The sequence below is a fragment of the Clytia hemisphaerica genome, unplaced genomic scaffold (assembly GCF_902728285.1).
Source record: "Clytia hemisphaerica strain Z4C2 unplaced genomic scaffold, Clytia hemisphaerica genome assembly, whole genome shotgun sequence".
NCBI lineage: Eukaryota > Metazoa > Cnidaria > Hydrozoa > Leptothecata > Clytiidae > Clytia > Clytia hemisphaerica.
The window spans coordinates 109,313-134,771 of NW_027103260.1; the positions used below are offsets into that span (position 1 = coordinate 109,313).

Sequence of the window (25,459 nt, forward strand, 5' to 3'; positions counted from 1 at the left end):
GGAGTCGATGATATTTTATCCTTGGACGGAGCGGGTATTCGACCCAGGAATTTCTCATTTCCTCCTCAATTTTTCACTCCTTTTAGACGGTATACAGTGCAGTATTCAACCAGGGCCTCGAGGAGGTCATCAAATGTGCATCGATATTGAAAAACAAACTCTTTTCTTGCTGGGTGGTTGGGATGGCACTAAAGAATTGGCCGATTTCTGGATGTATGAAATCGCTAGTGGACAGTGGCATTGTATTTCTGATGACATGACCTCCGATGTATGACGACGTCAGCTTTTGTTTTCTCTTTAAAGCTTTATAGTGACTCTTCTAAATATAGCGTCCAAAATGGGCAATGGGCAATTACATTTTATATACATACAGGGGATGGACGAACATTTTCCGAGAAAGGAAGGGAGTAAACCACACAAAAATTTCTTTCGGCTTGAAAAGGTTCGTCCACCCCTTGCATATAAAAAATGGAACAGCCTAATATATCTTAGAGAATAAATTGATTATAACATTACATGTTTTTTCAACAAGCAACCAGTTGAGGCTCGAGTCCTGAAATCAGCCAAAATTATTCTGTTACTAAGGCCTTTTGATTATAGAAATGGGGTGGTCAAAGAAACTTTCTCAGGAATTGAGTTAAAATACTTAGAAATCTTGGTTATTTATAGAAAAAAAATGGGTTTAACCTTAACCGTGTAAATGACATGGGTGGTAATTTTGAACCTAAACCTTGAACTCTGCCCGTAAGATATCATTCTTATCTAACTGCTCAACCATTCTTCGACTATAAATTCCATGTTTTTTTTACGCACAGGGTGGTCCAACCGCAAGATCTTGTCACAAAGTGTGTATCGATACCAAAAGGAGAGACATGTATTTGTTAGGGCGTTTTCTCGATGGTACTGCGCGAGGCCAAATCGAAGTTAAGGTGAATTACACCCCCACTTTATTTTTTGTCTCTTCCTTAATGCGTTAAGTGCCCGGACATCATTTGAGGTCACCCGACATTTTTCGGTTCTTTGCAAGTAGTTATTGACCTAGGAGTGTTGCAAACCAGAGAGCTTTTTTTCTTTTCTTCTGTTGTAACTGGGATCGAGAATAATAACTTTTTTCTTAGTTTAAGTATGTACGTTAATTTGTAAAATAGAGGTTACGGTATGATGGCATTAAATGGGTTAAATTTATAATCTTGTTGACAGCGCGTTTCTTAAATCTTCGGTCCAAAGCTGGATATAAAGAGCTCTAGAACCTTCAAAGGATTATTTCATTATTTCTCTCTCTCTCGCTCTTTTTGTAGAGTGATTTCTACCGATATGATTTGGATACAGGAGTGTGGGAAGTTTTGTCCACGGATACTCATTCGGATGGAGGGCCTCACCTCATTTTTGATCACCAGGTGAGTGTGACCATGACTTTTTTTAAACAATTCTTTTTATGTGTATTCGAAGTCATTACTACTTGACAATGAAATTAAGCTCCAGTTCTGGGAGTACTGGGTACTACTCTTGCCGACTGATGGGGGTGTGCCGCTGAGGCTCGAAAATGGACCCTACGTGGAACTCATTTTTTGAAAAATGTTGCCAAAATTTGGAACAAAGTGACCCTGAATGGGACTACAATTCCCAAATTTTCTCAAAATTTAGTTTGTTTCTGATTAGAGGTCTTCATTTTCTTTAGATGTTGTATGATGAGATATCGGACAAAATTTTCGTATTTGGTGGACGCATATTAACAAAGTAAATTATAATACATGTTTTCTTATCGCGCAGTGTTATCCTAACTACACTGTTTTCGATGCAAATTTCCCCTCTGGAGTGTTGCCATAAATGTACATACTCTTTCACCATATGGATTAAGCTGCTGTTTACCAATAGTTCAGTTGTCCCTTTTAAGTGACGCCTGAGTGATAAGAACCCCTAGGGGTAATGTTGATGTGGGTTTAGGGTCAAATAAGGAAGTTGACTCGACTGTCTGTAAGAGGATTCAGTCCCAGCAATGTTAGTTGAAATTTTCCATCAGTTTGTGTCTTCGTTACTAGTTTTTCTCGCTACCGGCTTATTCAAAAAAATTTTCTGGAAAACAAGGCTTTCAAAAGAGAATGAATGAGACAAATTAGTATTTTTTTACAAACTTACCTAACCTTAAGGTAGCTCACTCATTTGAAATACCCTACTGTCTCTATATTTCTGTGTTTTTTTTTTATATTTCTAGCACACACGATGATCAGACGTTAGAGCCCTTATTCAGTGGTCTTTTCTCGTATCACATCCAAAGTAAAACATGGACGAAAATCAGGTTTGGATTTAATCTTTTTGTTTTTAATATTACTAATTATGGAACTTTAAAAGAATATTTAAAATGGCCAGAACGAGTTAGTATGGAACTGAAGTCTACCCAGGCCTGTTTTCACGCGCTATATAAATCATAATTTATTTCTTTACATTGGCCTTTAAAATAAAATAAAATATTTAAAAAAAGCAAAATGTCTGTTTACTGTACCTTTTTTACGGTTTTACGCTATTTTTGAATGATACGAGCCCTCCCCATTGTGGACTTGGTCCCGGGGGGGGGCAGCTGGGCAAAAGGACCGACGGGTATGTGCGGGTCCTAAGGGTACCTTTTCCAATATGTTTAAAATGCACTGTAAGGGTAGAAATTTCAGAAAATTCTTGAAAAATCTAGATATTTTGACCAAAAATGCTAGAATTTTGACCATTTTTTGCACGAAAGGGATCGAAAATTTGGGGGAAAATGCACTCTAAGGGTATGATTTTCACTGATTTTTGCTGCGCTGTAAGGGTGCAATTTTGGTCCTACTCCTTGCGAAGTTGGAATTCCTCCTCAAGTCGGAACGCTTAGCGCTGTCCAGACACCGCTGATTCTGTGCACGCGTGACACAGATACCATGATGCATAGAGATAACACTCGAACTAGCGGGAGAACATATAGCTCGTCGCAGGCACAGAACGGGATGAGTGACACTGCGAAATTTTATACTCGCTATAAAGTTTTATGGAAGATAAGTTTATCCTAGTTCATCATCCGGGTTCACATCATCTAGGTTTGTCTGGTTCATAAATCTGTCAAAAGTTCTGACCCTTTAAAAGCAGGGGGGCTCTTTCTAATAGATGTGCCGTAAAAACAGGCGTCACATACAAAGTCACATACAAGGTCGAGGAATTCCATAATTAGTGGATAAGAACCGTGATCTTTTCGTGTGTTAATAACTCATCACTTTCTATCATAGAGAAAAAGTCACGGCCATTGAAAATGAACAGTAGCTAGAGAGCCCAAGCAGTTTTTACATAACCTCTTTTTTTTCGTAGAGAGGATCCAGCTTTATCAGGGATGACGCCACGCAGTCAGCAGTCAACGCGCGCGCGAAGCGGTCATTCCATGTTGATTGACTCCAATAGAAGGCTTTTGTATGTCTTTGCTGGACAACGTGGTAATAAAGAATACTTGAGGTGAGTAGTGACGATATGTCACTAAATAACTGGATAGCTAAGTCGGTAGAGCAGTTGCAGTTCGAATCTCACTTCTGTTCTCAGTTTACTTAAGTAGTTCGCTATTAAACTGAGGTCAACGCGCAGATATACGCTGCAAATTATCACTCGAGATCCTGATAGTTTGTATACGATTGATGTGTAATTTCGTCTAATCTGCACTGGATCTGACAGAACTTCGAACTGCTTCGAACTTTAAAAGACTATACATTTCCTTTTGTTATATATTTTCTTTTCCTCTTGAATTATCATGGTACACTATCCGACCGATTGAATTAATGATTCATGTTAAAAAGATCTTATAAACTTTAACTCCCCCCTCTTGAATTTCTACCAGTAACGTAAATCTTTTTGTCTATTAAAATATTTTGGGTAGCCTTGCGCGTTTATTCGTTTTCTTATAAGCACAAAACTGCTAAGACCATGTTCACACGTGACGGTTCCGTTTCGCTCCGAAACGAAATGAAGCCATTCTATTGGTTACATTCAAGTGTTTCGTCACTTCTAACCAATAGAATGGCTTCATTCCGTTTCGGAGCGAAACGGAACCGTCACGTGTGAACATGGTCTAAGTGTTCTTACAATTACCGAATATAATTTGATGCCAATTGCACTCGAACTGACAGAGGTTGATAATCTTACTTTTTAGCGATTTCTTTTCATACCATTTGGACAGTGGAGAAGTGAAAGCCATTCATGCAACTTCATCTGATAGTACTTGTAAGTTGTAATGTTTTATCGAAAAAGTTAAAGTAACTACTGGACTGATTCCTATGAACAATACATAGCATAGCTAGCCAGTTGAAAAATATACACTAATTGATAAATATGGTACTGATGGCTTATATATTGTTGTGGTTCTGCTACCCATTTGAGAAAAAAAAATCAACCATTGTTTTAAAAAATTTAGACCCCGACGGAAAAAAAGTATAAATTTGGGCTGATTCCAAAACCGTAAATGATTCAATAATTGACTTCAAAAACGTTAAAAACAAGGGATTTTCCATTTTTATGCCTAAGCTCCGATTTTATGGCCCTTTTATGACCATTGGGTAATGGGTTACTGGGCAGAACGAGGCAAAGTGGATTTTAAAGGACAAAACTCGTGCAATTTCGGACTCTTTCCAGATGAGATGGAGTTTTTATAAGATACTTTGATAATTGGCCATTTGAAGTAATAAAAATGACGCGTTCTTTGAAAAAGTAACAAAATTGTTTTATTACTGCTTAACGACCAACCAAATCAAAAAAGAGCTTGTAAAAACTTCATCTCGTTCCACTCTTGCACCACTTTTTTTAATTTTCTGATGATCTCTATCAGAATCATGAAAAATAAACTTATAGAATGGGCACGAGGTTTACAACGAAAGGATGGGAAAAGAATTATCCGGTGTACGAGTATTTCCGTAGATAGATAAAGTCGATATTTTGCGTGGGTATCTCACTGACCTTTATATAACCCTGGACCAAGCAATATCTGCCATCTTTGATTGGAGTTTTTTTAGAATTGGTACCCAAGGAGAAGCCATTGCAATGCTAAAAATTAACGTCTAACGCCGCTACATCATCAAAAGAATTTGAAGAAAAGTAGACATAGCGCTCTCGATGCATTTACACCGCTATCGAGTAGTGCCGACATTAGGGTACCAATTTTCAAAAAACTCCGATCAAAGATTTTTTTTGGCTGAGATTGAGAAGCTTGGTCCAGGGTATATAAAGGTCAGTGGAATATCCCAGTAATCTATAGTCTAGCAAGCTAGACGACTAATTTATACATAGTAGAAATAAAGTAAAAAGTAATGAATGGAACATTTTTAGTTTATACAAACTAAATCCCGTATTATTATTAGTAGTATAGGTATTATTAGTATTACACACATTATAAACGACTCCAGTCTAAGTAATCTAGGGCTTTTAGACAGTCTTCAATTCTTTTTCACGGGGTACACGGCAAGCCGGCTCGGCTATCTATGAACTGGACGGAACGCTGGAAGGAACGAAAGTGCAAGAGAACGCCATTTTGGCCGTAATTATTTTATATTTGATTAGCTACCATTTATATTTTCTCGCTAGTTCCAGACCTTTTGTGAGCATGTTTTTAGCTCACTCTCTTCTTGGACTAGGGACAATGTTCAGGCGTGTTTAAGACTTATATAAATCTTTTTGTCTTATTTCTTTGTCCTTATTCCATCTATATCTAAGAAAGATGAAAAAGATATTAAATTTTTCTTGCTTCTCTATTTCCAGTTCCATCACCAGGGTTCACCCAACGAGCGACATTTGATTCGCAGACAAACGAACTCTTCATGTTGTCTGTAAGCGTAAATACTTTTTTGCATTTGTAATATTTTCCTTGAGTATTAGTCCGCATTGTCCTCAAACCGCACAAGGGAATGAAATCTCACGTTTTCCATATTAATAGTTTCTCTTGAATTTCATTTCAGGGTTTGAGCAAGGAAGACAAGAAAGAGGAGATCAGAAATTCGTTTTGGATATGCGATATGTCAACTTATAAATGGTAAGAATTTTCGAAATACAGTATCAGGAGGAATTGCGTGAGGTTTATCTTTTATCCTGGCTCCATTTGAACCCTTTTGTTTCCCAAGTCAATCAGACCTGAGGCAGTTTTTTATAAATCTAATATCGTCCTGTGATGTTGGCTTTTCTCCCATTTATATATTCTCCCATTCTGATTAGCTGGGAAATTATTTTTTTCGATACAATAATTTTTTTTAATAACATCCGACTACGTTTTCTCCTCAGTATTTGATTGAATGTTCTTTAAAAAGCCTTCTTATCAACCTCCGCCGACTATTAAAATATTCATTGTAATACTTTAAAACTAATTTCATCAAAATTTGACAAAAAGGACTGTTATATTATTGTTCGCGTCGAACTTGGTTTGAAATTCACTTATCCTTCAGTTAGAAAATAAATCCGTACTTTAGACATTTACATGTTATCGCATTATAAAACATCTTCAAAAATCAACAAAAATGATCAATAAGTTGGATCTCACTTTCACGGTCTTCTTCACCGAAGGCTGTCTTTTACTCTTGGCCAACACGTTCTCATTACATCATGTTTTGTCGTCAAGGAAACGAAACAAACAATCCAAAAATGTTTTATTTTTGTGCTTGTTGTTTGGATCACATTGTTGTTCTGGGATCTCTGTTATCGCTGTATGTGTTTTCGAACTGTGGGTGAATGATATGGAAGATTCTTTACAAATGGCTTACAAATCAAGAAAATTATTCGCCTCCATTGGTGCTTCGTTCACTATTTTTGTTTGCTTGGAACGTTTTGTTGCCATACGGAAACCGTTCTTCTACGCCAAAACCAACGAAAAACACGCATTTGCCGGTGTCTTCATCTTTCTGACGTTCCCAATCATTTTCTTCGTATGGAATCAGTTTTCATCAAAAGCTTTCATTTTCTCTTTCGCTTTCATTTTCACCGGTGCAATCTTTATTACCATTGGCAACACAGTATTGTATCGATCAATCAAAAGACAATGCGCCCTCATTGCATCCACCATTGTCTCCAGATGTGCAACCAGTCAAAAGCAAAGACGTAACAAACTTCGTAAACGCCAGTTAGTTTCGTTGAAAATCTGTCTCCTCATTTCTATAACATTCTTAATGACGTGGCTCAGCCTTGCTCTCTTTCTATTTCTCAAAGAGCGTCTAGGATTGATTGGTGAGTTCGGATACATCGATATCATCTTCGAGATAATTGCATTCTCGAACGGTTTATGGGACGTTGGGATTTTCTTTTACACTAAGAGAAAAAGCTCCTCTTCAACAGAAATAAGGAATCGCGCAATTGGCGAACAATCAACGAAAATGCAGACTTTCAGGCGAAATACTGTTCAAAATACTTCAATGGAAATCAATGAAACACCTCTAAGCAATCCAGCCAATTGAATGTAAGACAAGCCGTTGAGAAGGGCAATTTTAGTTGGCTAAACCATTGAATTATTTATTTTACCTTTATCTGTTTGTTTAAGTTTGACCATACCAATTTCGGATAGACAAGCCGATTGTTGCCAGTTTGAAATTGATGTTGACTCAATGCGATGTTTTGTCCAAAGTCTTTTCCAAAAGAACTCTCGAAAATGTCGATTGAGGTAGTATAAGATAGCCACATCCCATATTGCATTTGTCATGGCAAATATTTCAAACATGGAATCCTGCCACACGAATTTACCTAAAGTATTCTGGAAATGTGTGACAAACCGGTAGAGAGATAAAGGGTACCACGTTGACAAAAAACTGATCGAAATTGAAATACAAATTTTCAATGATTTCATTTCTCGTCGTTTCATTCCTGTCTTACGTTGAGTTTCTTGAATTTTTGATCGGTCCACTAAGGTTGATTCAATAGCTTTCAGATGTTTTCTAACGGAACGATAAAGTATTGTGCTACTAACCAAAATCCATACAAAACCAATAGACGCCACGATGAAACCGAAAGTGTATCCTATCGATGTCAGGTACGTCAACGTGACAAAGACGCCCGATAATATGAGACCTACAGCTATGGGAACTATAAAGTGTTTCGTCCTTAATCTCTGGTAGATATATGGTGCCTGGATTGATACTAATCGTTCAATAGATATGTTTATAGTGAACATGATTTCACTGGCTATACAAAAATGTCTGATAACGTCACTGGCGAAAATGTAAGGTTCTGATTGGTCGGTGGATATGGAGAAAATAGAAAACAAAGCTGATGAAATTCCACCAGAAATATGAGCCACCTGTAAAGATAAGAATAGGATCAAGTCAAACGATGCCAATCTTTTCCTAATCTTGTAAAGAACTGAGGCAGCAATTAAGTTTAAAATCACTATTAAACAACTTTCACAAAATAGAACCAACAAAACAGACTGGTCCGTAGAAAACATTTTTGTTCAACAGATTTCAGAGCAAACTTTTTCACATTAACTTTATGTTACATTTCTATCAGTTTTGTGATTTAAGATTTGGCCAGCAGGGAAGAAACATTTTCAATTCAGATTTTCTTGTTGTTTACTATTTTTTATTAGAAAATTTTCAATTACATCTTTGATTTTGGCACATTTCCTTTTTCTATTACCTTATTCAGCTGGACTTAGCGACCATGTTTTTTATGGTAATTTTTTGCTTAAAAATGTCAAAAGACTTTTCAAAATTTGAGAATTATTCCAATAATTGAGGGATATTTGGGCAGATGGAAATTTCATTATTTTTTTCTAGGTTCTCTGGGAAGAATTTTAATGAATTTTATTTTTACCCTTTATTTGAAAAAAACATTCTTTTATTTCTTAAATATAAACTCAAATAGCTAGAAAATGGTCAAAATAATACAATTTCATTTCGGCTATGAGTACGTCTCGTCTAGATGAGAAAAAGATTCAAGTAAAATAATTTTTAACGTTAATGCAGCGATGCATATATCGGACGGTTTACTTATCGGACAACTCTGTGTCGTCATTCTTATGAACGTGTCTGCAGCCATTCTGATTCTTACCACGAAGTCTCTTCGCGCTGTCATCAACAACATCATATTAGCATTGTTGTTTGCAAGCCACATCGCTACTTCCTCGTGTATCATATCAATAACATCAACTTATCAACAATATCTACAAAGCATTCATACACTACAAGCCGTTCGTGATTTATGTAGCGCTTTTGAAGTTGGTGTCACTATCTTCCTATCTCTAGAACGCTATATAGCCATTCAGAAACCATTTTTCTACTCGAATCTTTCAGCAAAACATTTCTACGTATCCCTTGTGGTCATTTTCAGTCTTTCCATCGGATTTTTTATATGGCGTCTTTTTTCTTTAACGGCTTACATATTCGGAATGATCTTTACTACTTGTGGTTGCGCATTCGTTTGTTACGCATGCGCATCGTCTTACCGTACCATCAGAAAACAATGCAGAAAAATTAGCTCGACTATCGTCACAACATCAAACGAACAAAAGACAGAACGAAAGACAAGTATAAGAAAATTACAAGTTCGTTCTTTGAAAATTTGTTTCTGGATCGCTTTGACGTATCTCCTAACCTGGGTACCGCTCTCCATATACACATTCATCAATAGCTTTCGAAGTGAGAGGTTCTCTTTGACTTATACCAATATCGCCATAATGTTCGGTTACTTAAACGGTATTATGGACGTTCTGATCTTCCTCTATGTGAACTCCACTGCTAAACAGAGACTATATGCAATATTCATGAAGAAAAAGAACAAACGAAGTGCTCCCCTATCACCACTTTCTGGTGCTGTTACAAGGAAGATATCTTCAAATAAAATTTCATAGAATAAGTTAATATTTTGTATGTTATGATAAAATATCGCAAAGATGTAACGATAATATCTTAAAATTTTTATAGTTGATTCAATAATCACGTTCATCGGTTCTTTGACGTAATAATATTGTCAATTCCAAGGTGTTTTAAATTTAAGGTTTTGGCATGGTTTGCGGTTCGTGTGGATTTTTCTAATACCTTAACAAGTGTATAAGGTTTTCTCCCATTCCTATTGTTTTTCAGGTCTTGTGTTTATCGTAATGAGAACACTGGGAACCAGTATTGGGATAAAATGCATGACGTCGAACCCAGACCTCGATTCGCTCATCAACTTGTTTACGATCATGTTAATAAGGTGGGTTTACAATATGTTCGTTTTTCGTGCGTTTAGAACTAAAGTTAAGCTATTGATTTTTGTGGAACATAAGCGTACCGTTTGACTCCATAGATTTATAAAGCCCGAAGGGCTAGATGGAGTGCTTTTGCTGAAAAGTGTGCCGAGGTTAGGTAGGAAATCTTACCTAAGTCACGTGACATTACAATAGAATTTCAGCGCTTGACCAATCAGAAGCTTCGCGGGTTTTCGAAAACAATAACAGCACTATTTTTTCCGATATTCACTTTTTTTTTTGCTTGGAAGAGCTTAAAGCACTCAATCTAGCCCTTCGGGCTTTATTAAATAATTTTTGATCAAGGTTTCTTTAATGAACCTTGTTTTGCTTTTTCGGTTTCTTTCAGTTAAAATATGTCATTTTAGAGATGTAAAAATGGGTCAAAATTAGTTTGAATACTGAGAAAATACAATTATCAAACAGATATTAAAGTTTCCCTTCAAATGATCCTACCTTTACGGCTACATGTTTCAAATGAACGCCCCTTCTAGGGGGAGGCGTTTATTCGAAGGGTGCGTTTATTTGTGGGAGGCGTTTATTGAAAATGTTTACATTATAGGGATGGGGCGTTTATTCGGGGGGAGCGGGTTTAAAGGAAGGGGACGTTTATCCGAAGTAATAAATATCGGCTGCTGAGGGAGGAGTTTCAGTTTCACCAAACCCCCTCCACCATCATGCTAGGGGGGCCTACATGGTTAGAGCCTTATTACCGTTGGTAAGGTGTTAATTATTTATTCATCAGGTTCATTATTTATTTGGAGGCAATCCTGGAAGGTCGACGTTAAAAACAAGACTGGATGATTTTTGGAGTCTTAGGGTATGGGAATCTTTCCTTTCAAACGTCGATGGCTACACGATGATGATAACACATTTTTATAAGAACATCCAAAAATGTTGAAGCTCTCGGATGTTCTTAACTTTTTGAGTTTTAAGCTTAACCTGCTCTTCACCATTTTGTGAATATTGTTGTCCATTTTACTAAGAAATTTGGTGTTTTAGAGTCCACAAAGCCTTAAAATGCTTTTAACTTGTTCATAATATTTTGGTCATCGAAGCCTTTTGTTCTTATGCCGGGTGGGCCAGAAAAACGCAACGAAATTTTGACTTTTGATTTATAAAATACTATTGATAGAAGAAACATCAAAAATTTTTCGAGTAAAACAACGTCTATTTTATTTCGATTCTCGAATTTCTGAGCATAGAAATAATTTTATCAGTGATTGATTAAAGCCTGCCATCTTGAATTTGTTCTGAAATGGCTCACAAGAAGAATCTACCCTCGTCCTTATCATGAACAAAAAGAACGAAGTTATTTACAACTGAGTTTTTATCCCAGTTTCTCGTAACATTGTATGTCGTTTTATTTACTTAGCTCCATCGCATCAAGCTAGAGGACGTCGTTCGAAACTGTCGTTATTTCATCCGAAAATTGAGGTTTTTTTCTTTTGGTTTGACACTTTATTGTTAGATAACAATGATTCTCATATATCTGGCTGAAATTTTGACTCTTGGGATCGCCAAAATGAGGCTTTTCTTTCGGTGGGATTTCGCTGTAATTAGGTACACTATTTCCTTCGGTGAATATCAGGGGTATTCTTATCAATTTTTTTTAAAATTCTTAATTTTGGGGCCTGGGGAAAATAACACTGACGTATCCTTAAATTCAATCCCTGGTTATAAAGTAAAGTTGAATGTTTTAATTTCAAATGTCACAATCAGGCCTTAAAATAATTTGAAGCCACTGAAGTTTAGCCCAGTGCCTTGCACCCTTTCGACTATTTCCTTTAAAGATCATCACACTATGCTAAGAGGGCTTATATGTTGTCATTTAAGGTACCAAGAACTCGTGAAGTTGGATGCCATATCAGGACTACGTTATTTACAAGTAAACAATTTTTACACATGAGATTTCGCAAACTTTTTCGAGCCAACCATAATAATTTGAAATAGCTTTTTCTCAAGTGGTAAACAAGGTCCTTACCCAGTATCTCAATAGGTTAAAAAGAGGTGATAATTGACTACATCAGGACCTCACAATGCGTACAGTATATCTTAAAAAAAGAGGGAACAATTTTAGACTACTTTGGTGGTTTCATTTTTTGGAATAATTTTGTGTACCATTGGAAAACTTCAGAAAATACAAGATTGAGCTTTCATTTTGTGTAAAGCTATTATGAGGATAACAAATACATAGAATTTTTTAGCGTGCCCAGTCTAATCTATTGACTACTTAAACCATCAGTTAAGGTGGACGCTTTTTGGACCTACCTACCGTTCGTTGGAAATTCCCAGTGATAGATAATGATATCGCAAATTGAAATATTATTGTTTTGAACTGATTAATGGGTGTAGACCATGTACTCTATTACAGTTTAGCTCAATGCTTCATATAGAAATCAACCTCTCAACCTATTTAAATGATATTTCATGATTGTAAAGTGCTCTGAACCTGTACTTTTCCGTCTGTATTTTCTTACTGTCATTTTTTGCTTTTTGGACCTACCTCCGGTACCCCGGTGGAGGTCCTTTAAATTAACCCATGTCCGTTCGTTCGTTCGTTCGTTCGTCCGTTCGTTCGTCTGTTGCCAGCTTTTCTCGGGATTGGCTCATTAGTTTTTTCTGATTTTTTGCACAATGATGCAAAATGGCGTTGCCCAAAATGTGACGGAGCCCGATTTTCGGGAAAAAATTTTTCCGGCCGAAAATGCCGGAAATATCCCGGAAAAACTGGTTTTTTGGCACTTTCTCGAGATTTTATCATTAGTTTTTTCTGATTTTTTGCTCAAAGATGCGTATTAACAATGCCCAAAACATGGCTGAGTCCGATTTTTGAGAAAAAAATTTTTCCGGCTGAAAATGCCGGAAATATGCCGGAAATCGCCGTTTTTCTGGATATTCATTGGATTTTTTCCTTATAATTGGTTGTTTTTCATTCAAAAACATTATTAATAGCAATGCCCACCATCAAGCATGTTTCAACTTTCAATAAAATTGATTTTTGAAGCCGGAACTATTCAAAAATCGCCGGAACAACCTATTTTCGCCGGAAAGACAGTATTTCTTGAATTTCTCGAGCTGTACTTTATATTTTTTTATGAAATTTTGCACACTGATGCAAAATGACAATACCTAAAATGTGACGGGGCCCGATTTTCGAAAAACATTTTTTCCGGCCGAAAATGCCGGAAATATGCCGAAAAACCGTTTTTTTTTGACATTTTCTCGAATTTTCATCCTTATTTTTCTCTGATTTTTTGCAGAATGATGCGTATTCGCATTGCTCAAAACATGACCGAGTTCGATTTTTGAGAAAATGTTTTTTCCGGCCAAAAAAGCCGGAAATTTTCGTTTTTGCAGATTTTCATTGGATTTTTTCGTTTCATGTCTTTGTTTTCTTTCAAACAAAAACATCATTTATAAGAATGTCCACGATTAAGCATGGTTCAATTTTCAATGAAACTGATTTTGGTACAGGAACTTTTTAAAAATCGCCAGAACAGCCGAGAATCGCCGGATTCCATGAATTTCTCGAGTTGTTCTCGTATTATTCTGCATTTTCATACTATTGTTCTCCTTTTTCAATTGTCTTATTACATCAATCTTCAGGTAGTAGGTCCATTCAGCATATAGCTTGTTTTTTTATACATCGATATCTTCAGTATGTAGCTTGTTATTGGAATAATTATTTAATAATTTTTGAGCCGATATATGTAAATATTTCAAAATCTTAAATGCAATTTACGAAACAATTTCAGCCTAAAGATTTTCTTATTTTTCAAAAGTCTAGAGAAAGTTGACATTCAGAAGTATGTGCCTACGGCTTTTAGTGCTGAAACAAAATATACGATGTAGTTGTAATTTCACTATTTGAACGAACTCCCATCAGGAATTTTAGTTGGGAAATTGTTCATAGAATTATCTCCCTTTTCAATTTACACCACCTCGAGTATTCTTTATCCTTCTTTTCCATGACAGGACCAAGTTTCGCAAGTGATCGACCATTCAGATAAAAACGAACGAGAAGAGGTGAGGTATTTCGTTGCTACACGTTTCTCTTTTATAAGAGCTTGTCAACTTTTGAGTGAGGCTCGATACTCTTAATTTTCGTAATTTCCAAACTTAAGTTTTCTTTATTATGCTCAATTTAATCACTTATTGAATTAAAAGAGACCTTTGATCAGAATTTTCTTAACTATTTCTGAAAAAACTGAATCTGCTGGGATTATTTTTAATTTATTTTCAGGCATTTGCCGAAATTGAGCCTGATGTTCTTATAAAATTGTTCTTATAAAAAGAAAATTGTGTATTTCAAAAACAAATAGAAAATAGATTTGCCTCAGCCGGATGAAGGAATTAAGCACTTGGTCTACCACAGGAATGGCACTGCTTGACAAACTGAAATTTTGACGACTCTATCATTCTTAAAAACGTCCCGTTAACATTCATAAAACAACAAGCATTTCTCAGGGATACGCGGCTGAAGTGTTCTGTTTTGTTCTCTAATGGGATTAAGATGTGTACCCTTGGAAAGTGCATTTTAGTTGATTATCACCGCAAAAATGTAATTTGAGGGTCAATTTCAATTTTGAGTCCCATTCAAATTTGACCTTGATTTTTTTTTATTTACCCCTACAAACCGATTTTCCGTTCGGACCATAGTCGGATGTTATAATGTTATTAGATCGGATTTGGAGCAAGTGAAAGTTTCTTTTACAAAGCAGAGAGTCAAAACTATGAATGTGTATTTCTCAGGTTCAAATGATTAGAAATGAATGTTCTCATATTCTGCTCTTGACAGTTCGAATCACTAGCATCGACGCTTTTCCATGAAAAATCACCGAATACTTCTTCCGACGAAGACGAACACAGTCTAACTGATGCCACCAATGATGACCAAGGTATTTTATTTTCGCTAGATGAGGCCAGGGCTACAACCTCATTAAATAACATCCAAATACAAACTTTGTGCCTTAACCTTTAAATTTTGGATTCGGGAAGGTATTTTGCTTTGAAGAAACTTTTCCATGGCACAATTTAAGGAGAAGTTATTTTCTCAAGGTACACTGATACTAAATATTGAATTTAATGTTAGTATGATAAATTTCGGGTTATTTTACTATTTACGACTAAAAAAGCATGAAACTCCTGAAAGGCTCAATATATTAACGTCGGTTACTTAATCCAATTTTTCGCTTCCAGAAATACTTTGGCGGACGTACAAATCCAGGACTCAGGTATGATTTCTTTTAATTCTTTTTGTGTAGAGCTTTTGATCTTTATCCTCCTTCTGAAATCACGTGCTGTTTTAAGAATTTTGAGGTCTTTACAAAAATTGGTCAGAGAGGTAGATTTCACCAAGTTCAATAGTTTAGCAAATTTTAAAATATTCTTGAAGAAGACTTTTTTTTCACGATTCCCTCGTATGAAGCAAAATAACAAAGGGTATTTGCTATATTGAGGTTCTATTGACTTTCTGATGGTGACAACAGTTTTAATATCACATTGTGATTTTGATTCTTTGGCTCAAATTGGAACAAAGTTTGTACAAATCTTTTCTTCATACAGTTTCCTTGTCCAAGTAATCTTCTTTGAAAAAAGAACCAAAATAAATATTTTTTTAAGTCTCAATTTTTCTTGCAATTGCAGAACGATAAAAAAGATTTCTCCTTTTTGTCCTTAGGTCTTTGATAAATTAGGGGATTTTTTCCCTCAAGAAATGGTCCAACCTACCGGAGATATCGTTGATTTTGTTAATTTTTAAAAGTCTGCTTCAATTTTATGCATTTCTTATAGTTTTATAGCAGAATTTTGTAAATGAATTTTTGAATCTTGAAAATATATTTAAAAACGAAACGAAACGAAAAATTATAAAGGCAGTATTTTTTTATGAAAGGTTTAATCTCTAAAACCTTAACCCTATTTACCAGGGGGTATTTTGCACCACCCTGGCACTATTTGCTTAGGCTGCTCGCACCCCCTAATATGTTTTGCTATACGTGTCGTGTATAAAATTTCCGTCAGAGAGTTACCCCCGTCTTTGTGTTTTTGAGTTTTAGAGACTTGATTTGCTTGATAAGTATAATCAATTATACTTTCATTAAATTTGAATAGCTAGAAGTTAATACAATCATTGGACTTTTAATCCTTTTTAAGAAAATTGAAACAGGTTACCCCCGAATTTGGGGAACTCTTGGACGGATTTTATACACACGATAAGCATCCCTTTTAGCAAAGCATATCAGAGGGTGCGCAACCTATATTTTGCTTGGAACTCTCTGAAAGAGTTTTCAAAGCATACAAAACTTTCTGACTTTTAACAAAATATCATATAATTTTGAGTTAAAACACTTACCCGGTCGGGTTTTATGATTTTATTGCCAACATTGGTACCTTAAGGGAAAAAAAATTGGCTGGAAGAACACATTTTCGCCTAATTCAATCTCACGGATTTTCGACAACGCGTTTTCCGCGAAACACGAATATTCTATGATTAAAAAAAATCACCTCTAAAATTGGTCTTTTTAAGTGCGAAATTGGACATATCATGAACAAAAAATCCTCTCAACCGCGAAATTAGATACCTTATCGGCACTTAACGCCGGCCCTTATTACGCCAGAGCCTGGTTTTGGGCTTACTCCAATTAGGGCCCTTAATAACGCCAAAATTTGTAAAAATGGCTACTTATGCTTCAAATTAGTAAATAATGACTAAATTTTACATTAAAATGTCACTTTTCAGTAGTAAACTAAAATCACTAATTTTTAAATATATTAAATATTTCACTGAAGTTTTAAATATGGAGTAAAACAATGGATGATTTTCGTCTTCGAATCATACCTAAAATCCTTTAAATTGAGAAATGACGATAAAAAATTAACGCCGCTTTAGGTTAAAATTACAAAATCTTGGCCCTTTTTACACCGGCCCTTAGACTTTTCTTTGGAAAAGTATCAGATTCTATCAGTAGAAAGACATTTAAAAGTTTTCTTTTAATTTTCACATTCAGATTTTTCAGACCTTGAAATTCTGATGGAGGGGCCCCGGAAATGCTGGTTAGCTCCAAAAAGCTATTTTTTTATTGACTGCATTCAGAGATAATTTTTTTGGATTTCCTAGTAGCTATTGGATTTAGGAACTCTCCTATACCAAATCTTAAGAACTTTTCTGCGATATTTAGAGAGCTGGAGTCAGTTAAAAACGATTTTTTGGTAATTTTGATGGTTCAAATTTTTATGTAACCCACATAATTTCACCTAAATGTACTATTTGAAACTAAAGATTTCTTTAATTTATAAAATATGAAATACTCAAAACAACTTAGGAAAAATCTTTCGTTTAAAGTGTAACTGCAGGCCAAAATACTTTGCTAAGCACCAACCTACATTTAGGGGCCATCAGCATTTTAGGGGCCATACAATATAGTCAAGATGATGAACTGGGTTGTTTGAAATTGATTCTTTTTTTAGTCCTAAAGTAATAACCCTGACAGTGTTCAAATATAAAAGTTTAACAGTCAAGAACACCATTAAATTAGCCTACCATAGGCTGTTTAGCCTATCATAATCGACAAAAATCGATTGCTGATTTTCGGCTAATTAGACTATATAGAATAGTCTAATTACTCTATTATAGGCTAAACAGCCTATGGTAGGCTAATTTGATGGTGTTCTTGACTGTCTAACCTTCAATTTTATCCGATTTTTAAGAGCACCGCGTCAAGGCTTGGTGACCTGTAAGTAATTCTTTTGTAAACATGTTTAGATTTAGATTTTTTGAAGAGAATTTACGCCTTTCGTTTCAGATGCCAAATCCTTATAGAAAGCCGTCTAAGTGCTTGAAATTTTAATTTCAAAATTAAATAGAATTTTGTCATATTGCCAACATAGCATAAATTTTAAGAAATTGTCTAAAAAAATCTATATTTTATTTTGTAATTTAACCCTTTGAGTGCCAGGGTCCTTTTTTCTAAGTTTTTTTTAAAAAATGGCTAGTTCAAACTTTAAGGGCTTATATCTCCTGATCTAGAAGGAATTAGAAGCTCGTATATAGCTCGTTGGATAGCTTAGAGTCTCTTCTTTCTTTTGCTGCGCGGACCTGACTGAACTGATGAAAAGGTGCCCAGTGGTAAAATTTCAAATCAATTCACTAGAAGACAGAATTCAAAAGTAAAACAGGGCCAAATTTGGAGGTTCTTGGATCACTCGTTGACCAAAAATAGTCAAAAAACGGTCAGAATCTCAAAAAAGTGAATTTTTGTCAATTTTTTGCATTTTTTTGACTTTTTTGCTTAAAATTTCGCTGGAAAGACTCACTTTTGAATTTTTTTTTGCTTGACCATAAAGGACAATCTAATTCCTACGAGTTCGACCAAAAATAACGATTTCTAACTCAAACTGGGCATTACAGGAGGGCTTCGCCCTCCTATATAGCCCATGTCGTATATATACGACATCGGCACTTAAAGGGTTAAAAAAAGATCGGAGTGATGGAGTGTTATCACTTAGTATTGTGCCAAGGTGGAACAGCTAAAGCAGATACCAGCCAAGTAAGCCAAATTTGAATATCCACACTCCTTCTTCGAGATGTTTATGTTTCTCTCACATACAAGTTCTCCACATGGATTGCTCTTATGTCTTGAGTACCATAAGTTCTTGAGTTACATAAATTCTCAAATACTCAAAATAATTACGAAAAGAGTTTTTTAAGTTGTAATCCAAGCTTACTCACGTCTTTACCTTGATAAGAAGTTCTCAGGTAAGGATTTATAAGAAACCAAATGCTAAATTTCGAACAAAACATTTTTAATCGATTTTCAACCTTTTCGGGCACTTTCTGAAAATAACTTTTTTATTCAATTGAGCATAACTTTTGATCTAATGAATCGAATTTAATAAATGACCAATCAAAATTAAATTTTATCTTTCTTCTTTTCTATGGAAAATGATTCTTTTTTTAATTCTTAGATTTCGAGAAAATCAGTTTCAAAGAGAGAAACTTTTTTGTGGCGCACCCGGTATAATGGCTAGAAAATACTATTTCAACCCTTTTATACCCTAAGTTTAAAAGTGAAGTGCTGTTAAGAACAAGTTAAAAAACTTTTACTTGGAAACGAATGAAAAATAATAAGAATCGAGGCTTGACTAAAATCTTAGCTGTAAATAGGTTTCTCAAATGAAACATTGAGTATATATCAACCTTTTCCCATCACATTGCTGACGGGAGAAATTTTCCTACGTGAATTACTCTGAGAGATTACGAAATCAGCCCGCAAGAAACTTTATTTTGCTTGCATTGTTCACACTACTTAGAAAAACTTGAACTTTCGAAACTTATTTTTATTTAAGTGTGTGTGTGTGGCTGAATGATGTGAGACAAGATTGCCGCTCGAATCGGTAGCCGTGTACTTTTCAGTCGAAGTCCGTTCAATCTGTCTTCAAATACAATCTTAAATTTCTACCACTGGTGTCCATGGTAAGGCTTATACGTTACCTTTTTTCGGACACAATTTGTCAATGAATGGTATCGATGTTCTTCTTGTTATAAATACACCCCCTTCTCATACACCCGTTGGGGTCTTATCAGCCAGTGGGGGTAAAAATGACGGACCAAAACTCGATGGGGATTGATATTCCTATATCTTTTATGACTTGGGATTTGAATTCCATTGTTTTCTAACCAGAAAATTCAATGGGGATGGAAAAATAGCACAATACTTTGCAGTGGGGATTTGCTTATCTGATTATTTTCAGCGGGGACAAAAATTAGAGTATAATTTTCCACTTGGACGATATTTTGGCCAATTTTTCCTGTGGAAAAGGTTCCCAGTGGGTCTGTGAGAAGAGGATGTCTAAATTACTGTCGAAAACGAGGAATCAAGGTATTTTATTTTCTAGATAATGTAGAAAAACAAGTTACTGTTTACTTCTGACTTAAAAAAAAAGCGTTCCAAAAGATTCCAAGTTCTTTTAGAATGACAAAGCAATACATAAAGACACATAGATATCCATTGTCAGACTGTATCTCTACCTAAAATGTTGAATATTCTCGAAGTTAGTTGTTGGTTGGATACCCCTTAAAACCACATACCCCTTAAAACGTACAAAGTTACCTTTTGGGCTCTCTCTTAATTTAATAATGTATAATTCACTTTTTTACAATTTCTAATATAGGTACTTTCACAAAACACCTAATTTCAAGAATTTTAATTATCGCAAAGTGTCGTAAAATTCTTGAAAGTTATTGAAAGTTATATAAAAAATTCCTTCAAAAAATCAAGTTTTTAGGACCCAAAAATGAATTTAATCATAAAACTTATACTTTTTAGGTACCTATACTTATGGTAGGTACGAAAAAAATAATTTTCTTCTCCATGGTTACACCTCAAAGAAATCGAATGGCCCTCAAAGTTATATTTTAAATCTCATTTATGGTGGCCAATAAAATCTGAAAATCGGCTTTCTCAAAACATGGTCATATTGCATACCAAAATGTCACAAATTCAATGGAGATTTGGAAAAACATTAGTAACATACGTCAAAAATGAAGTGAATAAAAGCTTTCACCCTTTGCATTATGGGCATGAAATCCTGAAAAATACAAATATCGTTTTGGGAATGGGTTTTTAGGAAGTACTTAATCAATTGAATCACGGTTCAGTATCTGAATTGTAATTTCACAGTTTTAGTCAGTTGTGAGCAAGGGGTCGATGTTTGTAGGTTTTAAGTTGTAATTTGATTTTAACGTACAGTTTGAAAATTTTTAGGTACCAATGATCTAATTGTAGCATTAGTAACTTTGCAGTGAATCACTGTTCAAAATTTGAGACCAAAAGGACTATTTTATAAAAAGTTATTCAAGAAAACCATTTTGTAGATTTTAAGGGGTAAATAGCTGAAATTGCATTTTTTCACGAAGCAATAAAAATTTTCTGAGCAGCTTTTACAAAAAACCATACCCAGGGAAGAAAATCCAGGGTGTTCCTGAAAAAATTGAAAAAATATCCAGGGGTTTACCTTTCCTATTAAAGACCTCCTCAACATGGGGGGTACAGATTTTTTCTAGAGTCCTAGAATCTTTATAATCAGGCACACCAAATCATCTTACATTCTCATTCTTCAAACCACAACCAAAATTCACAATTTATACCTTCTGACTATAAGTTTTTACAATCTATTTCTTCAAACCATCAATCTTTGCACTTTATTTCTCCAAAACCATCAATCTTTGAAATTCAAACCAGAAATTTGCACAATCCATTTCTTCATACCATCAATTTTTACAACCCATTTATTCAAACCATTAATTTTTGCAATTTATTTCATCAAGCCATCAATTTTTACAATCTATTTCTTCAACCATTAATTTTTACAATTTATTTCATCAAGCCATCAATTTTTACAATTTATTTCTTCAAACCATCAATCTTTACAATCCATATCTTCAAACCATCAATCTTTGCACTTTATTTCACCAAAACCATCAATCTTTGAAATTAATATCTTCAAACCAGAAATTTGCACAATCCATTTCTTCAAACCATCAAATTTTACGACCCATTTCTTCAAACCATTAATTTTTGCAATTTATTTCATCAAGCCATCAATTTTTACAATCTATTTCTTCAACCATTAATTTTTACAATTTATTTCATCAAGCCATCAATTTTTACAATTTATTTCTTCAAACCATCAATCTTTACAATCCATATCTTCAAACCATCAATCTTTGCACTTTATTTCACCAAAACCATCAATCTTTGAAATTAATATCTTCAAACCAGAAATTTGCACAATCCATTTCTTCAAACCATCAATTTTTAGAACCCATTTCTTCAAACCATTAATTTTTCCAATTTTCCAAAAGACGAATGATAAAAAATGTTTTGTTTCCGGAATGCGGGTGAAGGAAAAAAGTTATCATGCGGCCGGCCGGAAAATAATTTTTTTTGCTATTTTTGATAATTTATGGCTCATTGAAATAGAGTTTAAGAATAACTTTTATGTATAAACACAGCATAAATTATGCCCTAAATTACAACAAGTACGGACTACTAACGAACGAAAGTTTGTGGCCGGGGGGGTCAGAAAAAAAATTTTTTTCGCACCCGGCCGGTTTCCGGAAACAAGAAATTTTTTTTACATCCCATTTCTTCTAACCATCAATTTTTACAATCTAATTCTTCAACCATCAATTTTTACACTTTAATTCTTCAAACCATCAGTTGTTACAATTTATTTCTCCAAAACCATCAATTTTTACAACTTATTTCTTCTTTGGGACAAATTTTCCCCAAAACTTATTATTCGAGGATTAGCCATAATTTCATGCCAAACTTATATCTACCAACTCACATTTACTTCTCAGCCGTCTGACTACTTGATTGGTTTCTACCCCTAATCTAGGTCATAGGCAAATGGAAAGTTAAACCATCAATTTTTATATCCCATTTCTTCTAACCATCAATTTTTACAATCTATTTCGTCAAACCATCAATTTTTATAATCTATTTCTTCAAACCATTAATTTGGACATCCCATTTCTTCTAACCACCTACAATCTTTGTTCTTCAAATCATCAATTTTTCACAATGTAATAGACTAATAATGATTTTTACAATGAATTTCTTCACAGTCAATTTTTCCAAAGCCATCAATTTTTCGATATAAATTCTGGACAATACCATAGTGTTGTAAATTTATAATATAAAATAATCCCATTTTCGTCAGCCGTAAAATAAATAAATAATGATGTTCTCTATAATGTTTCATAGAACTGCTGGAAAATTTGACGTAAATTTTGTCCTGGTGGGAACCAGGGCCGGCGAAACCGGGGGGGGGGGGGCTAGGGGGGCTGTAGCCCCCCCCCCCCCCACTTTTTTGCAACAAAAAAAAAAGATTGAGAGAGAGAAAGAGAGGGTGAGAAAAAAGTCTTGGCTACGTTCAACAATGAAGCCAAAACGGTTTAAAAATCTTTCTTTGCTCCATATCCATATAAAAATCTAACGGATAAACTTGATTTAGATGAAGTTGGTAGAGAGTTTGTGCCGACTCGAGAGCATTGCTTTAATTACTTTGGAAATTTTTAATTTTTATTACTGTACACGTTTTTTTTTTTATTAGAACACCTAAAATTTGGCTGAGCCTGGATGTGCTTATTTTTTTTAGCAATTTTCAGCCTAAAATGTTCTTAAATGCGTTCTTAATTTTTCAGACTACTCTAAATCGACAATATGATACAAAATAAAGAGCACTTAAATTTGGCAAAATTTGGACAATATTTGACTCTCGACTTTTGAAGATCCATCCCTAAATTCGGTTAAAACTGCTTAAAAAGAGGAAAAAATTGTAGTTTCTTGTCATTTTTTTCCAAACTGAGGCTGGGCATGTTCTAAAGATGTTCTTAATTTTTCGACGTATTTCAGCCTATATGTTCTTATAAACTGGGTTCTAATAAAAAAAAAAACGTGTATACTTACTGTTAAAGCATACTCTCAATCTACTTTTACTTATGAATTTTGAAGATGTAAAAGTCTGCTTTATTTACTTAAAGGTTTCATTTTGTTATTATGTAGTAGTATATTCTTATTGGTGATTATCAGTATAAAAAAACGCCTAACTTTTTTAATTTTTTCATTCCAATAAATTCACAAAGATTAAATTTAGACCACTTCTAGGCCAATGTAGTGTACCATAATTTCAAAATTGGAAATGGTGGGGCCTCCTTAGTCACTATATCATTTAGCCCCCTCACTTTTAAAAGCGATTCGCCGGCCCTGAAAATACCCGGTGTTATATCTCTTTGTAAATATTCTACGCCCATAATAATCCTTAGAAGAATAACAATTGGCTAAATTTTGATCATGTACAATAAACCTTGAAAACTTTGCGTACACTTTTTTATGATGGGGAAAACTTTAAATAGATACTAATTAATAATCGTCAGTTTTTAGTGATAAATTTTAATTTTTTAAATAAAAGGAAAGGTGTTCAAGGAACAGTTGCTTTGAGAAAATCAGTCATCTTTTTCCAACCAATGATATTTGCATTTTAGACACCACTGCAACAAACTCAGTTTGTCCAGAGGGACTGCATTAAAATTCAATTTACTAAAAAAATAATATTTGTTATGGATGCTCATCTCCTTTCATAACACCCCTGTGTCACAGACCCACTGGTACCCCAACCCCACTGGAAAGATTGGCAAAAATTTCGTCTCCGGTGGGAAAAAACCCTGTAATTTCAGCCAAACTGGGAAATTGACTTTAATTTCGTCCCAATTCGAAATTTCATGTTTAAAAACTGCACTCCAAAACCATCGCCACTGGATTTTTTAACCTTGGAACAATATAATTTCTATCCCAATTGGGATTTCAATAGGAATTATGTTCGGACAGAATTCTTTTCTCCATCTTTGAAACAATTATAAAGTTGTTGAAAATTAAGGATTATTTGTGGAAATTCTCAAAATTAATGTTTTTTTGTAAACAAAAATTTTGTCGTAAGAAAAACAACTTTGCGGTTCGTTCGAATATTTCCATATTTGAATAATTTTCCAGTTAATCTTTGCTCATTAAGGCTTTCCATTCTCTTGCAGAAGCCACGAAGGTATAGCCAAGCAAGACAGTCCTGACAGTCAGAGAGCTATAATTACATAAACAGCCGGATGTCTGACTAGTTCTAGTATTTGGCGTGTTTAAACAATAAATTCAAAATGGTTGATGTTTTCTTTGAGAAAGGTTTCATACAGGTAACAAAAGAATTTTGTCAAGTGACAAAAGGATGGTTTGTGTCACGCTTCCAAATGGCTGAATTTCGTGTTTTGAAATTACTTATTTTGAATCACATGATTGGTACGTTATTTTCTTTTTGAGTGGATAGATGTAACATTACTTCTTTGCAACGAAGGAGCAACTTTGTCTTCTTTTGGCTATGTTATGAATGTCTGTAATTTGGAGTAACTTTTGTGCTAGTAACTTTTTTAAGATCAAGTATGGCTGCAGTAGCGTGGTGGGCATGGGTCAAACTGGGAAGGCAGGCAACTTAAGAAAATGTTGATTTTGGCACCCCCTATGAAAAGTGAACAAATCGTGAGCGAAGGGAGCACGAAAATTTTGGTTCTTTTTTCTCTTTTTTATCGAAAATTTACTAATAATCTCAAGCTTGGTCCCTAAGTTATTTGGCACAAAGCAGAATATACATTATCAATCCCTCCCTAGACTAAAAACCTAGCTTTCGATTTACAATTATAAATCGAAGTGA

The 25,459-nt window shown here is 34.7% G+C and overlaps 1 protein-coding gene across 1 annotated transcript in view; it reads left to right on the top strand.

The window, feature by feature from the left end:
- LOC136798880 (muskelin-like) overlaps positions 1-16,073 on the top strand; it is a 31,341-nt gene extending 15,268 nt beyond the window's left edge. Inside the window, exons 9-25 of the mRNA XM_067055545.1 lie at positions 87-268; positions 816-929; positions 1,299-1,397; positions 1,679-1,737; positions 2,213-2,296; positions 3,328-3,468; positions 4,157-4,227; positions 5,755-5,822; positions 5,952-6,025; positions 10,053-10,164; positions 10,944-11,018; positions 11,574-11,635; positions 12,035-12,086; positions 14,177-14,227; positions 15,000-15,099; positions 15,401-15,435; positions 15,882-16,073. Of these exons, the coding sequence (XP_066911646.1) occupies positions 87-268; positions 816-929; positions 1,299-1,397; positions 1,679-1,737; positions 2,213-2,296; positions 3,328-3,468; positions 4,157-4,227; positions 5,755-5,822; positions 5,952-6,025; positions 10,053-10,164; positions 10,944-11,018; positions 11,574-11,635; positions 12,035-12,086; positions 14,177-14,227; positions 15,000-15,099; positions 15,401-15,435; positions 15,882-15,962 (1,460 nt within the window). The 3' untranslated portion in view covers positions 15,963-16,073. The remainder of the gene's footprint in view (positions 1-86; positions 269-815; positions 930-1,298; positions 1,398-1,678; positions 1,738-2,212; positions 2,297-3,327; positions 3,469-4,156; positions 4,228-5,754; positions 5,823-5,951; positions 6,026-10,052; positions 10,165-10,943; positions 11,019-11,573; positions 11,636-12,034; positions 12,087-14,176; positions 14,228-14,999; positions 15,100-15,400; positions 15,436-15,881) is intronic.
- Positions 16,074-25,459: the final 9,386 nt, after the last annotated feature.